Genomic DNA, 15,503 nt, shown 5'->3' with positions numbered 1-15,503 from the left:
TTATTTTGTTTGTATGTAATTAGGTTGCAAATCTCTCTCACTGTTCACGTTTATTCTTTTCTAGATCCATTCATTCAGAGGAAGCACTTACTATGTATAAGTCAAGCACTGAACAGAGGTGGCTCAGCCGTGGACTTTTCTTTAGGGCATTCATGGGAGCAGCAGAATGCTTTACTCTATAAATGGCTGTAGTGGGATTTATTAAATATTTATTGGCTGAGGACCACAGGCAGGCCCTACCTTGGGACAGAAAGGCAGGCTGACTCCAGGCTGGAAGATAGAATAAATTTAGAATCTTTTGGTAAACTATTCCTAATACTGACCTCTGCCCAATCCTATCTGAAGGCCCTAGCTTTGTGTTAGATCCCTGCTGTAACAGCCCTGGGATGCCTGGGTCTGTGGCCATGATGTGAGTCTCGTCTGGGCCTAAACCATGTGCAATCTAAAGTTCTGTCAATCAGCTTTTACATTCAAACCAAGGCAAAGCTCTTGCCAGTGCCTTTGGAGTTACATAAATACCACTGATGATTGGTTCTGTTTTAAAGCCTGTGTCTGGCAGTTTTAGCCCCACCAACTTTAACTACCACAGTATTTGGTTCAAAGTAGTTATCTACCAGATGGGCAAGGATGGGACATGAGATCCCCAATGGAAGCAGAGTCTTAATTGTTTCACTCTGGCCACCTTACCAGCAATTAAAGGCGCTCACAAAAGAAGACTTCAGAGCTGCTTCAGGGGGCAGCAAGAGTGATGGGATGAGTGTGTTTGAAGTGAGGAGCAGTATTTTGAGGGAGATTCATGACAATATGTTGTATACTACAATACATTTTCAAAAAGAATCAAAGCATTTTCTGTATTTTTACATCACACCTCCTAAGGCAAGAAGATGAGGACAAAGGTAGAGACTGAAAGAAAGTTTGAGAGAAATATATATAGGAAATTTCTATTTGTCCATCCATCTGTTCTATTGACATTTTTATGGAGATAGAGATCAGTTCAAGAAGGGAAAGAGGGGCCGGGGATTTAGCTCAGGGGTTCTGCTGCCTGCAAGCACAAAACCCTGAGTTCGATCCCTGGTACAAAAAAAAAGGAAAGGAAGGAGAGAAGGATGAATTATTGATTAACCACATCCCATAGGAAGAAGGAGGAAATGATGTGATCAAAGGCACAAATAGTAGCTCCTTAAAGGCAAGAGGAAGGAAGGTCAGGATGAGACAGAAAGGTGGGAATCTAGAGTTCATGAAAGACAATCTGTTTCCTCCGGGAAGTTTAGAATATGGAGAGGTGAGGGTGGAGAAACAGACTCGAAAAAAAGAGATAGAAACTTGCTATCTTCTCTAGGGAATAATGAAATAAGGAATTGGGATGCCAGGGATAAATATAGGGTCTCCTAGTAGTATTGGAGGCCTTACTTGTTTTCAATTATGTAAATACAAATGATTTTTTTCCCCCTAAACATTTCACCTATGGGTAGGAGAACAGGCAGGTGAGGGTTGGTGTGGCTTGGGTTAGGGCTAGGGGTAGGGGAGGGCACTGGAAGGGTGCTGGTGAGAGCGTGATGTGTTGCAGCTGTGGTAGCCAGGGTGCATGGAGACAAGGTGAGCCTGGGATGAGAGTGTCAAACTAGACCAATGGTAAAGAGGATGAAAAGTCTGAGAGGTTGGGGAGTACATTGACTTTGATTCCAGACATGAGAGTAGTGGGACAGAAAGTTCTGATTGACGAGTGGGACTTCCAAGTGTGAGTCTTTTCTCAGTCACGGAGCATTGGCTCTCTGCATTTATTGTGGGAGGCTCTGGGAACAAAGAGGAGTTACGATATAGTCCTTTCCATTAAGGGGTTCAAGCCTGGACCTCAGTGGTGACCGGACCACCTCTCTAGGTGATGGCATATTCTTACCATAATTTGTTCTTGGATATAATTAGTGAGTTGGAGAAATGATTGTTGGAACAAAGAAAGCCAATGGCTGACAGGTTGTCACATTGGATGTGTTGTCCACAGGTACTTACCAGTCCTACAGAGAAAATCAGGAGTTCTCTCTGCTCAGTTATTTCTCTTTGGTCGCCATATGTGTGTTCTCCCCACCTGTGTGTTGGAGCTGCTTTTCCGGTGGATTCTGTGCCGCTCAGCCTCCAAGGGGCTGCTCTGTAGAGCAGTAGACCAGTGAGCCTCCAAACCTGCTCCTGCACATAGGAACGTGAGTTTGTAACAAACTACCAATTTCATGCTTCAGGTTTCCTTTTAAAGGACTGAGAAGTGTGCTGTAAACCCTTTGTTGAGCAGAAGCGGCTGAGATGATTATCCATAAAGCTGTGAACAGGCAGGAGTCAGATGCTGCTGGAGCTGGCAGGAATTCATGCGGATGGATGAGTGAGCGTGTATGCACGTGGTGGGGCTGCTCATAGCTCTGGGAGTTCCATAACTGATCTCATTCTTCTTCCACACTTAAAATGAAGCTGCTAACAGAAAGAAGCTTCCTGAGATGGGTTGAGCAGAGGCCTTCTGTATGAAGGAACGGGCTGGGGGAATACACCTATCAGCATTTACAGGTTTTTAATGCCTGCACACAGCTGCACGAAACTTCATCTCATGGTCCATCTGGATGCTGCTATTTGAGAACTGAATTCCCTCCCTTCCTGGTCCAGAGAGGATGGCTGCAGACTGCACTGATGAGGGAGGGGCCAGACCACTGTAGTTGGTTAGTGGGTTTTGGCTGATGAGAAGGAAGAGGAAGCATGTGTCTTTGATTTTTCAGCTCTTGCTTCCTTTCTGCAGAGACCCGGCAGGTTGGTTTTTGTAACCTATGTTCCAGATTAAACTGTGGGAACAGGTTTTGTCCTTTGAGTGTAGGCTGTCCATCTCTCCAGGGATCCAGATGCATAACACCAAGGCTTTTCTGATGGGTCATGAAAACACCAGATCCAAGGGATGCATGATCTCCTGGGTGTGTGATGTTTTTTGTTCTGTTTCTTTTTTCTTTCAGAAGCCATCCGGGAAGCCAACTGGGGCCAACCAAGTTTAGAATCTTTACTGGTTGAAATCAACATCATCAGGGATGACCTGTTCTCATCAGCTAATTTTCTGCTCCTGACAACACATCTGATGCTAGGTACCTAAAGCGATGAAATTACCACTCCCTAAGCATTATGTAATGAGTCAGTCACCTGCACAAGGATTTGTATGCCACAGGATGCTCACCACTACTGCTGAATATAAAATGAAATATACTGTCATTAGATACTTTCACTTTACCCTTGCCATTCCCTGCATACACACAGTATAAATGAGTGAATTTAAGGCTGCAGAGAATATAAATTTGCAAAAGTGGTAATGAGATTACCTCTAAAACAGAAGCCACTAAAAATAACATACCATGCATCCAATTAGCTACTCAATCTAAGAGAGTTCACAAGACAGAGTTTATTGTCATCGTCATCAAGAGAACAGCATGTAGTCAAGAAGATAATGGTCTGGGGCAGGAGTGATAGAAGCTGTATCTTTCAATTGTACAGTAGTTTGTCCATAATTAGATAAAGGAACTTGGAGCCATGGAAGAGAGAAAGCTGTAGAGTAAGATAAGAATTGGTAGGTGCTGTGATGCTGGTTGACTGGTCCTAGAGTGTTCTCTAGAAATGATTTTTCCTTAAAAAGGTGTAGGCTTCATCAAATGGGATTTCACTGATGGAAAGCCATGACAGCTCCTTAGTTGTAATTCTATCTTAACCAACATAATTCCCAGTGTCATCATGTACAGAAGAGGCCCTAATCTAGATCTTGTGCCAGTCTGCTGTCCAGATAGAAGTTAATAAACTAGTGTTGGTTGATGATGTGTGTTTTTGAAGACTTTCTTATTGTGACTCCCAGAGTCCAATCACTTTTGGTCACAGGGGATGTTGAGTTGCTGGCCTGGGGTTTGGTCCTGTGCTACCTTGATCGAGGCCCTGGGAGCAGCCAAGCACACCTCTTTGACATCTTTCTATTTTGGTGATGCTCGTGAGACACATAAATTCTGAGAATTGTCCAGGATTTTGTTCCAAAATAGGTTTTTCAACTTATAATCATTTTGGACCATGTAGTTCTTTGTGGCAGGGGCCTGTACGATGTACTCTAGGATGTTCAGCCGCATCCCAAGCCCCTACCCTCTAGATGACAGTATCACCACCTTCTCAATACATACAGTAGCTGTGACAACCAAAAATGTCTGCAGACATTGTCAAGTTCCTCTGAGAGGAAAAGTTGTCCTGGGGTTAAAATGCACCCCTATTCTAAGAGCTCACCAGAGATGAGGGGCTTCATAGAGAGAGGTACAGAGGATAGCATCACTTCTGGGAGATGAGTGCTTCATGATCCTTACCTTTATTCTTGGAGGAGATGTGGACATAAATTAATTGTAGGGTACACTGTCAGTGGAAATGTGCAGAGCCCCCTAGAGCTGGTGCATCCCTGCAAAGGGAAGGCACAGAAGGAAAGATGTGAGAGTAGTTTGGCTCCGGGTTCATCACATCTCTAACCTCACAAACCTCTCACCGGTAGCTTCCCTAATGGACCGTCTCTGCTGAGTCCTGTCTTCTGGCCAGTTGACCCCACTCAGGAACTGCAATCATGGTGCAGCTGTATGGCAGAGTCAGGGAGGAAGATCCCATCTAGTCCTGGTCTTCTGTTCCTATGAAGTGGAATAGTACTTAGACTGAAGGGGTGTCACAAAGATCATATAGAGCAGCAGTTGTCAGATTCAGTGGGAATCTTATAAAATGAGATTTTGGCTTAGTAGGTCTGAGATGGTGTTCAAGCTTATGCATTCCAACAGCTACCAAGTAATGTCACTGCTGCTGTCTTGGATCATAGCTTGACAAATAAGGACCTGGGCCAGGCATATGGCCAAACTGAGACAATTGCCTGTTTTGTAAATAAAGGTTTTTGTTCATTTGTTTGTTTTAATACAGCCATACTCATTCATTGACATATCTGTGATTGCTTTTGTACTAGGTAATGAAGTTGAATAGTTGTGAAAGAGACTGTGACTCTCAAAGCCTAAAATATTTTCCCTCAGCCTTTTCTGGAAAAGGTGTGCCAACGTGTGTCTCAGGTGACTTGTAGCATGTGTCCATGCAGGCTCTTCCACAGAGGTTGTCCTCTAGCCTGGGCCATTCTGAGGTTCCCCTTTTTCAGCCTTGGCCTGCTTTCATTGTTGCTCTTCCTCTTGCCCTGGGTACCTGCAATCCTCCCTGTTGACTCCGGGCCATGGGACCCCTGCAGGAAAAGTCTGCATCACAGTAAGGCTCCAGCTTGCATATGCTCCCCTAAGAGCCCCAAGGACATGCTTTGCATGACACCCACTCAGAGCCATAGTCAGCCTGGTATCATTTTAGTCTCTAGGATGGCTCCATCTCAACCCTGTCAGAAACACCTGTAAACCTCATGCCTGGTTGTTCTTTTCATCCAGCCAGCCAGTCTCTCAAGACCTTCCTTTCATTAAGAATCATACTAGAGCCAGTGATTTAGCTCAGTGGTTCGGTGGCCTGCCTTGCAAGCACAAGGACCCGAGTTCAATCCCCTGTACCAAAAAAAAAAAGAATCATACGAGGTGCTTGGGGAACTAGGATTTGTAAAATGCTTCTTCAGTTAAAGAGACAAATGTTTAAACTGCATATTTTAATTGCAGTATTATAGGTACAATGTTCGAAGACAATTGGATACCTTTTAGCTAATGAAGGGCATCTGCAGGGTTCAGAGGGAACGCTTTGCTTTGGTGGCTTATATTTTTTTTTTGAATTTTTTAAAAAAATTTAATTTATTGGTACATTCTAGGTAGACAGTACAGTTACATTCATTACTGGGATCTTGTACTGGTGGCTTATTTTTAATCATGAATTTTTATTGCATTTTACACAAATATATTTTCCATCTATTGATGCAGTCTTTTTCTACTAGTATAGAAATGTGATATATTTTATACTTATGTATTATCCAATTTTTGAAATGAAGATAACATTTTAGAATTAAATGCTGATGTGATAGGGATTAGAATTTTACTAACTTTAATTTTAAATTCTTTTTGGTTTTTTGAGACAGGGTCTCACTCTGTAGTGGAGACTGACCTGGAACTCACTATGTAGCTCAGGCTGGTCTCGAACTCACAGCAGTCCTCCTGCCTCAGCCTCCTGAGTGCTGAGATTACAGGTGTGCGCCACCATGCCTGGCCATTTTCTCTTTTTGAGACATGCTCTTGCTATGTATTCCAGGCTGGCCTTGAACTCACAGTGTGGCCCAGGCTGGCCTCAAACTCAAGGCAGTCTTCCTGCCTCAGCTTCCTAAGTGCTGGGAATATAGGTATGCCAGGCTACCTAATACCATTAAAAGATAGCTTTTCTGCCATTCCCTTTAACTGAAAACTAAAATCTGATTGCAGGATTTTCTAAATGAAGTAACCTTCAAAATTTACTACTGTATCTAACCAATACTTTATTAGTAGTAGTATAGTAGTATTAAGTTTTTAAATTGTGATAAGATATACATGGAATTATTTACCATCTTATTTTATTTTTAAGTGTACAATTCAATGACATTAAATACACCACATTATTTTGCAATCATTGCCACCATTCATCTTGATTTTGTAAAATGGAAACTTTGGACCCTGTGCCCATTAAACAGTAACTTTCTCTGCCCCTCTTCCCCCTGCCCTTGGCAATCACTGCTCTACTTTCTGTAGAACAGAATTGGAATTGGACAGTCTCCGTCCTTTTGTGGCAGGATTTCACTTAGCGCAATGCTTTTAGAGTTCACTTATATTGTCATATGTGTCAGAATTTCCTTCCTTTTTAAGGGTGCAATAGTCCCTCATGTACACACCACATTTTGCCTGTGTCTCTGTGGATAAACACTGGGATGGCTAACACCTTTGGCAGATATCACCAAAAAAATGTATACACTCATCAGGAAAAGAAAAGTGAGTATAAATATTTTAATTTTTAATTTATTATCAAGACATCGTGAGATTCATACAAGTTAACTTTGGTCTCTATAATTACGAGAGGCTCAAAGTGGTTGCCACTAGCTTCCATACATTTATTAGTAGGATGAACTGCTGCTTGGGTATCAGTCATTGAGATTGCTGCACATGCATTTTCAGTCTAGGCTCAAAGTGGTTGCCACTAGCTTCCATACATTTATTAGTAGGATGAACTGCTGCTTGGGTAACAACATCAGTCATTGAGATTGCTGCACATGCATTTTCAGTTTTTTCTCTGAGGGCCGGCAGTGTGATATATGACATCCTCTAGGGTCCCCCATGTGAAGATAATGCCATCTGTTGAAAAAACAACATATTATTTTTCTTTTTCTGAAGTGTGTATGCGTTTTTTGGTGGACTGTGTATATATCCAAAAATGGAATGCCAGATCATGATGATAATTGTATTTTAATTTTTTTGAGGAGCTACTATACTAAATCCCCTAACAGTTATACAGTTTTACCTTCCCACCAACAGTGCAAAGTGTTCCAGTTTCTCTGTATCCTCTCCACTATTTGTTTTCTTTGTTGTTGTTTTTTATAGAAGCAGTCCTAAAAGCGAGGTGGTGCCTGAGTGTGCTTTTGATTTACATCTCTTTATTAGTGATGTTGAGTATCTTTTCATGTGACTATTTTTGTATCATCTTTGTTGAAATGTCTGTTCAAGCCCTTTGCCCATTTTTCAGTTTGGTTTGTTTGTTTTGGTTGTTGGTGAGTCATAGTTCTTTAAATAGTCTGGATATCAAATATATAATTTACAAATATTTTTTCCTACTTGGTAGGTTGCCTTTTCATTATGTTTTGTTGTTTGATGGGCAGAAGTTTTTAATATTAATATAGTCCATTTTGTGTACTTTTACCTTGTTGCTGTGCTTTTGGTGTTGTTTCCAAGAAACCAGTTTTGAATCCAATGTCATGAAGTTCTTCCCTGTTTTCTTCTAAGAGTATTCATAGGAATTTTAAGCACATTATTTAGGTCATTGGTCCAGTTTTAGTTAATTTTTTATGTGGTGCAAAGTTGAGTCCAATTTTATTCTTTTCATACAGACATCCAGTTTTCCTAATGTTTTTTATTAAAAAGATAACTTCTCCATTGTATGATCGTGGTACCCTTGTTGAAAATCATTTGAATGTATATGTAAAGGTTTATTTTTGGACTTCTATTTCATTGATCCAAATGTCTGTTTTATGGCAGTCCCACACTGTTTTGATTATTGTAACATTGTAACAAATTTTGAAATAAAAAACTATGAGACTTCAAACTTTATTATTTTTTTTTCCAATAATTTCATGATTGTTTTGGCTATTTGGGGTCTCTTGAGATTACATATGAATGTTAGCATGCATTTTTCTATTTCTGTGGGAAAACGTCGTTCGGATTTTGGTATTTTTCTAGAACTTTTACCAAACAGTTAAGGAAGAGTTACATTTTAGATAAAAGAAAGAGCACAGCCAAATACATGAAAAGATAAAAGAGTATGATGCACTTGGGGAACTAAAAGTAGCGTGGCATTATTGGAGCATTAAGCAAACTTCTATCACTGTGTCCATATGAGAATGAGCTGGGCAGCTTATAAATTAGGTGCCGAAGCAAGGGTCTGATATTTTGTAAGTGGATGTGTGTTGTGTCATGAAATTAAATGGCGATTACTTGAAGTGTTGGGCTGTACAGTGAGGTGAGTAGAGTTGTACTTATAGAAAGATGACCCTGTTGTTAACCATGGGTGTTAAACAGTAGGAAGAAGCTTTCACAAAAGAGAAGTAGGAGATTCTTTAAGACTCCTAGAAAAGCAGTGAGGAGACATGCACTGTGGTAAGCATTGGTACGGATAGGTAGGAGGAGTGAGTCTGACATAAGCAGACAGATACCAGTGGTTTTATTCTCCTCTTGTGTCCTGGAGTCTTCAGACCTACTGAACAATCAGGGTAGTAGCCCTGACTATTCGCCAGTGTCAGCCAACTCTAACATTTTAGGAATTCAAATGGCTGTTGAAGGAGACCTTGTTCCTTGGCTCAGAGGCTCAGGGAACTCTCAAAAGAAGCTAAGCCCTTCTCAGATCCCCAGAACATCCATTCTTCATCCTGCCACTCTCAGGGCCTCTGATTGCTCCAATAATATAGTCCATTTTGTGTACTTTTACCTTGTTGCTGTGCTTTTGGTGTTGTTTCCAAGAAACCAGTTTTGAATCCAATGTCATGAAGTTCTTCCCTGTTTTCTTCTAAGAGTATTCATAGGAATTTTAAGCACATTATTTAGGTCATTGGTCCAGTTTTAGTTAATTTTTTATGTGGTGCAAAGTTGAGTCCAATTTTATTCTTTTCATACAGACATCCAGTTTTCCTAATGTTTTTTATTAAAAAGATAACTTCTCCATTGTATGATCGTGGTACCCTTGTTGAAAATCATTTGAATGTATATGTAAAGGTTTATTTTTGGACTTCTATTTCATTGATCCAAATGTCTGTTTTATGGCAGTCCCACACTGTTTTGATTATTGTAACATTGTAACAAATTTTGAAATAAAAAACTATGAGACTTCAAACTTTATTATTTTTTTTTCCAATAATTTCATGATTGTTTTGGCTATTTGGGGTCTCTTGAGATTACATATGAATGTTAGCATGCATTTTTCTATTTCTGTGGGAAAACGTCGTTCGGATTTTGGTATTTTTCTAGAACTTTTACCAAACAGTTAAGGAAGAGTTACATTTTAGATAAAAGAAAGAGCACAGCCAAATACATGAAAAGATAAAAGAGTATGATGCACTTGGGGAACTAAAAGTAGCGTGGCATTATTGGAGCATTAAGCAAACTTCTATCACTGTGTCCATATGAGAATGAGCTGGGCAGCTTATAAATTAGGTGCCGAAGCAAGGGTCTGATATTTTGTAAGTGGATGTGTGTTGTGTCATGAAATTAAATGGCGATTACTTGAAGTGTTGGGCTGTACAGTGAGGTGAGTAGAGTTGTACTTATAGAAAGATGACCCTGTTGTTAACCATGGGTGTTAAACAGTAGGAAGAAGCTTTCACAAAAGAGAAGTAGGAGATTCTTTAAGACTCCTAGAAAAGCAGTGAGGAGACATGCACTGTGGTAAGCATTGGTACGGATAGGTAGGAGGAGTGAGTCTGACATAAGCAGACAGATACCAGTGGTTTTATTCTCCTCTTGTGTCCTGGAGTCTTCAGACCTACTGAACAATCAGGGTAGTAGCCCTGACTATTCGCCAGTGTCAGCCAACTCTAACATTTTAGGAATTCAAATGGCTGTTGAAGGAGACCTTGTTCCTTGGCTCAGAGGCTCAGGGAACTCTCAAAAGAAGCTAAGCCCTTCTCAGATCCCCAGAACATCCATTCTTCATCCTGCCACTCTCAGGGCCTCTGATTGCTCCAAGAATCTTGTGGTTATTTCTGTCTCACCTGTCAGTTGGTCTATTTTTCCTTGTTTTGGACTTCCCTGAAGCCTGCTAAAATGTTCTAGAATGAGAATTGTCTTTTCTGTTGTGACCCATTCATTCCAGCTGGTGGGGTTACAGCTCTGCAGGATCTCTAAGTGTGACCCACGTTACTACTGTCTGTGATCCACTAAACGCCCAGGTGTCTTGCCCAAGCAGTGGAGCCTTCTGTTCTAGTCACCGTGGGGCTTAGTTCCCTGCCCTCAGCTTATAGCAGCAGTGAATGTGAGTTATCAAGGTCTTTGCCACTTCTCTTGCTCCATCCTTACAAGATCTCTGTGAAGCCTCTGCTAAGAGAACTGTGTATGATGATGCTGGGACTGAGGAAGCTACTAGTAAAGGAAAACGCTGCTCTAGCTAGAGCCCACACATCTGGACACTGAGATCCCCATCCCCGTTCAGACCCTGCAGGGGCAGTTCTGTCCATGGTTGTCTGTGCAGAGTAGAGAAGAGACTGGCCCATCACTGTTACAGGTGAAATCACGGAGCTTAGAGCAGAAAGCAAGCTGAGATCTCAAATTTGAATAGGTATTTTAGAACACAGTCACTTTTGCCATTTGGGGATAGGTAGCCCTGACCTATTGCCAACGGCGCATATTTTTGACCTGGGTAATGAGGCAAACTGATCAAGGTACACAAGTGTTGTCAGTACAGGCTCCAGGGAAACCAGAACAGGAGAGGAGTGAAATGTGGCTTGGGGTTAAAGAGCAGTGATTGAGGAGACGATGAGTGGAACCCGATGGACTATTCCTCAAAGGTGAACCAGGGAGTGTGCAAATAAGAGTGCCAGGGAGGGTGAGGGGGAGTGTGAAAATGTGAAGTTGGAAGGAGATGGGGTAAAGAAAGGAGAAAGGACAGGCAAAACAGGTGTAGAGAATTGCTGCTTCTTTCGAAACAAGCTCACTGGAAGAAAAAGAACAAGACCCCAGATCTTTGTGGCTCCCTGGCTAAAAAAGGTGGCTTTTGGTTCTTGAGCCTGCAAAGCCTCAGGAAAGCAGAATGTGTCTCATCGTTCACTTTATGTTTCCAAACAGGAGGAGAGGGAGAGTGCCACGTTGGTTCAGCTTAGCGTCTCCAGGAGTCCTCCTCTGGATGCCACATGAAGCTGCCCTTCAGCCCTAGCACGGAGCCAGTGAACACGGAGCACGTGGAGATGAATTTCCTCAGCAGCATTCTTGCAACCTATTCCTTTGTGTCCAGTAGGTGCCTGGGCTTGGCTGGGTCAGGGCTGAGGCCTGAGGGCAAATCTGTGGTCTTTACCTGGGAGAGAAACACTGTGTAATCCTGTCAAGGGTTCTACTTTGCTGAGCTTTGGGATGAAAGGTCTTCTGAAAAGGAGTTAAGGTTGGCGTTCTCTGGTTTGGTAGATGAAGGACTCCAACAGCTTTATCTTGCTGGGAATGTTGGATTTCTTTCTAGCACCAATGAGTGAGTGAAGTAACTGGGGGCTGCTTTTGGCTTGCCATGATGAATTTATTCTGAGGCGGGAAGGGAATGATGGAGAATCTCAGCCCAGCTACTTCTGTTCTGAGGGAGAGAGAGAGAGAGAGAAGGGGGGGAAGAGAACCTGTGTGTTCTATGTTTGGGGGCTGTCTGAGGTGTTTGCGGGGAGAGAGAGACAAAAGGCATGTGAGTCTGAGAGAGTCTGATGTTTGCACCTTCCCTGTTGCAAAGTTGTGCCCTCTAGGAAGTTGGATGACTTTCTCCTCAAGGTCATTTCTGAAGACAGACATGGATTATATAAAAAGAGCCATGTAAAAATACATGGAAATGCTCTGTGGTTTGAATGACCAAACTGCTTCTGCTATGCTTGATTGAACTTTTAAATTTTTGGTAGTTTGCTTTTGTTTTGTTTTGCCTGATGCTTCTGGATGCCATTTGTAAAGGAAGGCACTGAGTTCTGATTAGATTTTCTTCAGGCAAGGACTGTTTTTAATTTCTGATTTCTTTCGACAGGGTTTATATATGGGTGACCTAAAAGCTCAAATGTAAAATAAATAAATAAATAAATAAATCTAACGTCCTGATCAATACAGCGGCAAATCTGAGCCATCAATGGGAGGAAAGAAAGCTCCTACTTTTTCTTTTTGAGAGGATCTTGGATGACTGTAGCCTTACTGCAGAAAGGGGAACCTCGTTCAGGGCTTACCCAGCTGCTGCCTTAGCAACCTGCAAAAATGCAAAATGCAGTTCACATGAGCCTCACCCAGCATTCTGCCTTCTTCACTCAGTGAAGCCACAGCTCCTCATCCACTAAAAGAAATCCAGTACCTGGTGCCTCCTTCCCTGGGCACCCACACATCCACATCACAGTCTTGGTTCATCCTCTTTCTGTGAGAATGTGTGGGGGTGGGGGACACAGGAGCAGGAAGAGAGATATTTAAAACTCTGGCATCATGTTTTCATAAGCAATTTGATGATGCCATCCTATAGTGAATGCATTGCAAGATGAAGTAGAGGACAGAGACGGTCTGGAGTTTCCAAGGTTCCTAAGGACACCCGAAATTCAAGTTTTGCAAGAAAATGTCTCTGGTAACACCAAACAGAGTACTGGACTTTGGAGCTTTACTCTGCACAGGAGGTACCTGGCAGTTTTCCACTTAGGGCAGCATGGCTGAATTGTGACCGCTGAATGTGGCAACTCATTGACTGGTCTGGTGTTTATTATCTTGTGATCTTGTCAAATTTAAAAGTGTACATCACCCTATTTCGCTGTCCCCTTAACTTTCCTTCTTTCGACCCCATACTTTGCAATTAAATACTGCATGGGATGCAGGAAGCAATGCTTCTTTGAAGTAGGTATGGGCTAAGAATAAAGGGTAATGCAAGGAAGTGGAAAGTAACGTGGCTAAAATAAGATTTGTCAGTAGATAGACCTAATTGAAAATTGACTCCGAGATGGGTAATGCTCCTCAAATAGAAAGAAAATGAATAAAGAAATTTTAAAGTATGAAAGTGAACTTAATAGATGCAAATAATCATTGTTTTTAAAGAAGAAAATACAATAAATGGAGTGGAAGCAATGATGAAAGGAGATGAATAAGAGAAAATTGTGGAAAATATCCCAATTTGTTAACTCCCTCATGTTCTCTTCCTGCTGTATAGTTTTCATTAGTCAGAGGCCTCTGACCTATCCTATTCTGCTCCCCTGCAGTGCATCAATTACATGATGGTTAATCTATTTGGCGCGCGCGGGGTGGGGTGGGGGGCAGGTATCGAACTTGGATCCTTGCCCTTGCAAGGCTGGCGGCGGAACCACTGAACTAAATTCCCAGCCCCATAGGAGGGTTAATGTCGAGTGCCACCTTTACTGGATTGACAGTTGCCTAGAAAACTGGTAAGAGCGCACTTCTAGGTACCCTCATAAACAATTGGCATGTGGGTCAGTGAACTAAAAGAGGGAAGATCTGCCCTGAACGTGGGCAGCGTCATTCCACAGACAGAGAGCTCTGAGTGGGAAAAGAAAGGTGGGAGAAGAGGCAAGCTTGTGCACAGGCGTGCTTCACTCTCCTTGAACCAGCGCTTTTCTCACTGCTGCCACTGCCCATGGACATCAAGTTGCAGATTCCTAAGCCTTTGACTATAGACCTGCAGCAACTCTCTAGGAGCTTTCCAAGCTAATAGCTTTGCACCAGTGATGCATTGTTATCAGTTCCTCTGTGCCTCTTGTTCTGAGGCTTCTAGATTCTTGCAGTGAGCATCTACTGGTCTCCGCGGTTCTCCAGAATGCATATGGTAGTTCAGACTCTGTGTAATAATAAATGTATTTAATAAATTCTTTTGTAATTCTTTTAATTATTTTTAATTATTTTGTAATTATTTTGTAATTATATTACATGTAAAAAACTTACTAATTCATATATCTGCCTTATTTCTCTGTCCAGCTTCTGATTAAGTCAATAGATGAAACCCTAACTATGAGTGAATCTTTGATATTTTTGTGTGTTTGTGTGTGTGTGCGTGTGTATAAGTGTGTGCAGATAGGTGTATTCTGTGTTTGGGGGCTACGTGAAGTGTTTTGGAGAGAGGGAGAAAGAAAACATGAGACTCTAGGAGAGTCTGACACCCCTTACTTGGTTCATAGCTGTAGCCTTTAGGAAGATAGCTGGCTTTCCATTCAAGGTTATTTCAGGAGACCAGGTGCTGTTCATAGAAAAGGAACCATTTAAAAACACATGGAAATGCTCTATGTTTTGAATGTCTGAACTGTTCCTCTGTTTCTTGAGTGAGTTCTTAAATTTTTTATAGTTTGCTTTTATTTTTGTTTTGCTTTTTGGATGTTGTATGAAAAGAAAGAGACTGAGGTTTTTGAATAGATTTCATTTTGACAAGGTCTGGTTTTACTAATTCTCTAGACAAGGTTGATAGGCACTGACCTAAGAGTGGTGACCAATTCTACCTCTTGGTAACCAAATTACCAAGTACTGCTGCAATTTGAAAATGGAAGCCAATAGAAATCATTGTCTCTAGTCTCATGCTTTTTGTTTTTCTGTTTGCCTTTAGGTACATCTTGTTTCTATTCATCATAATAGCCATTTCAAACCTTGACTACTATTCCAGTAATGTAAAAAACTATTTAACAAAATGCTTACTAAAAACAAATGACAAATGTCGAAACTTTTTTTATTTTTAAGAATTGCAACATTACTGATTATTTGTGTTTATAACACATAAAGGGCTTTTACAAATCAGTAAGTGCCCCAGAGGAAAAGATGACAAAGGGTAAGTATTAGCAGTTTGCAAAAGGAAAAATACAAATTGCCAATAAAACATAAACAATTTTAATTCCAGCAAATAAATGCAAAATGGAAACAATAGTGAAATTTACATTTTTATTTTATAAAATTCTTAAAGATCTGAGTGGTTAGGTACATGCACAACTCAGTTTTGGAGAAAGTGTGGAGATTTGAGTACTTGCACACAATGCTGATTGAATTATAAATTGCCGTAGCCACTCTAGAGAATGATTTGGCAATATCTATCAAAAGCCTTAAAAGGATTGTTATGTGCTATGTACCTGTACTAACTCCCCACAAGGA

At 41.3% G+C, this 15,503-nt stretch overlaps 1 protein-coding gene across 5 annotated transcripts in view; it reads left to right on the top strand.

The window, feature by feature from the left end:
• Positions 1–15,503, top strand: part of Eva1a (eva-1 homolog A, regulator of programmed cell death) — a 56,648-nt gene that overhangs the window by 27,628 nt on the left and 13,517 nt on the right. For 2 of the 5 annotated variants that reach the window (XM_010631602.3, XM_033765059.1), the window contains exons 2-3: positions 2,982–3,107; positions 11,499–11,663. In XM_010631602.3, the coding sequence (XP_010629904.1) occupies positions 11,564–11,663 (100 nt within the window). In that variant the 5' untranslated portion in view covers positions 2,982–3,107; positions 11,499–11,563. The other 3 variants (XM_010631607.3, XM_010631605.3, XM_010631606.3) reach the window with 3 other exon arrangements.

Source organism: Fukomys damarensis, unplaced genomic scaffold (assembly GCF_012274545.1).
Source record: "Fukomys damarensis isolate Sample0158 unplaced genomic scaffold, DMR_v1.0_HiC HiC_scaffold_2, whole genome shotgun sequence".
NCBI classification, from domain to species: domain Eukaryota; kingdom Metazoa; phylum Chordata; class Mammalia; order Rodentia; family Bathyergidae; genus Fukomys; species Fukomys damarensis.
Note: the sequence above shows the minus strand (reverse complement) of the source record. Positions and strands in the feature narration are given on the sequence as shown.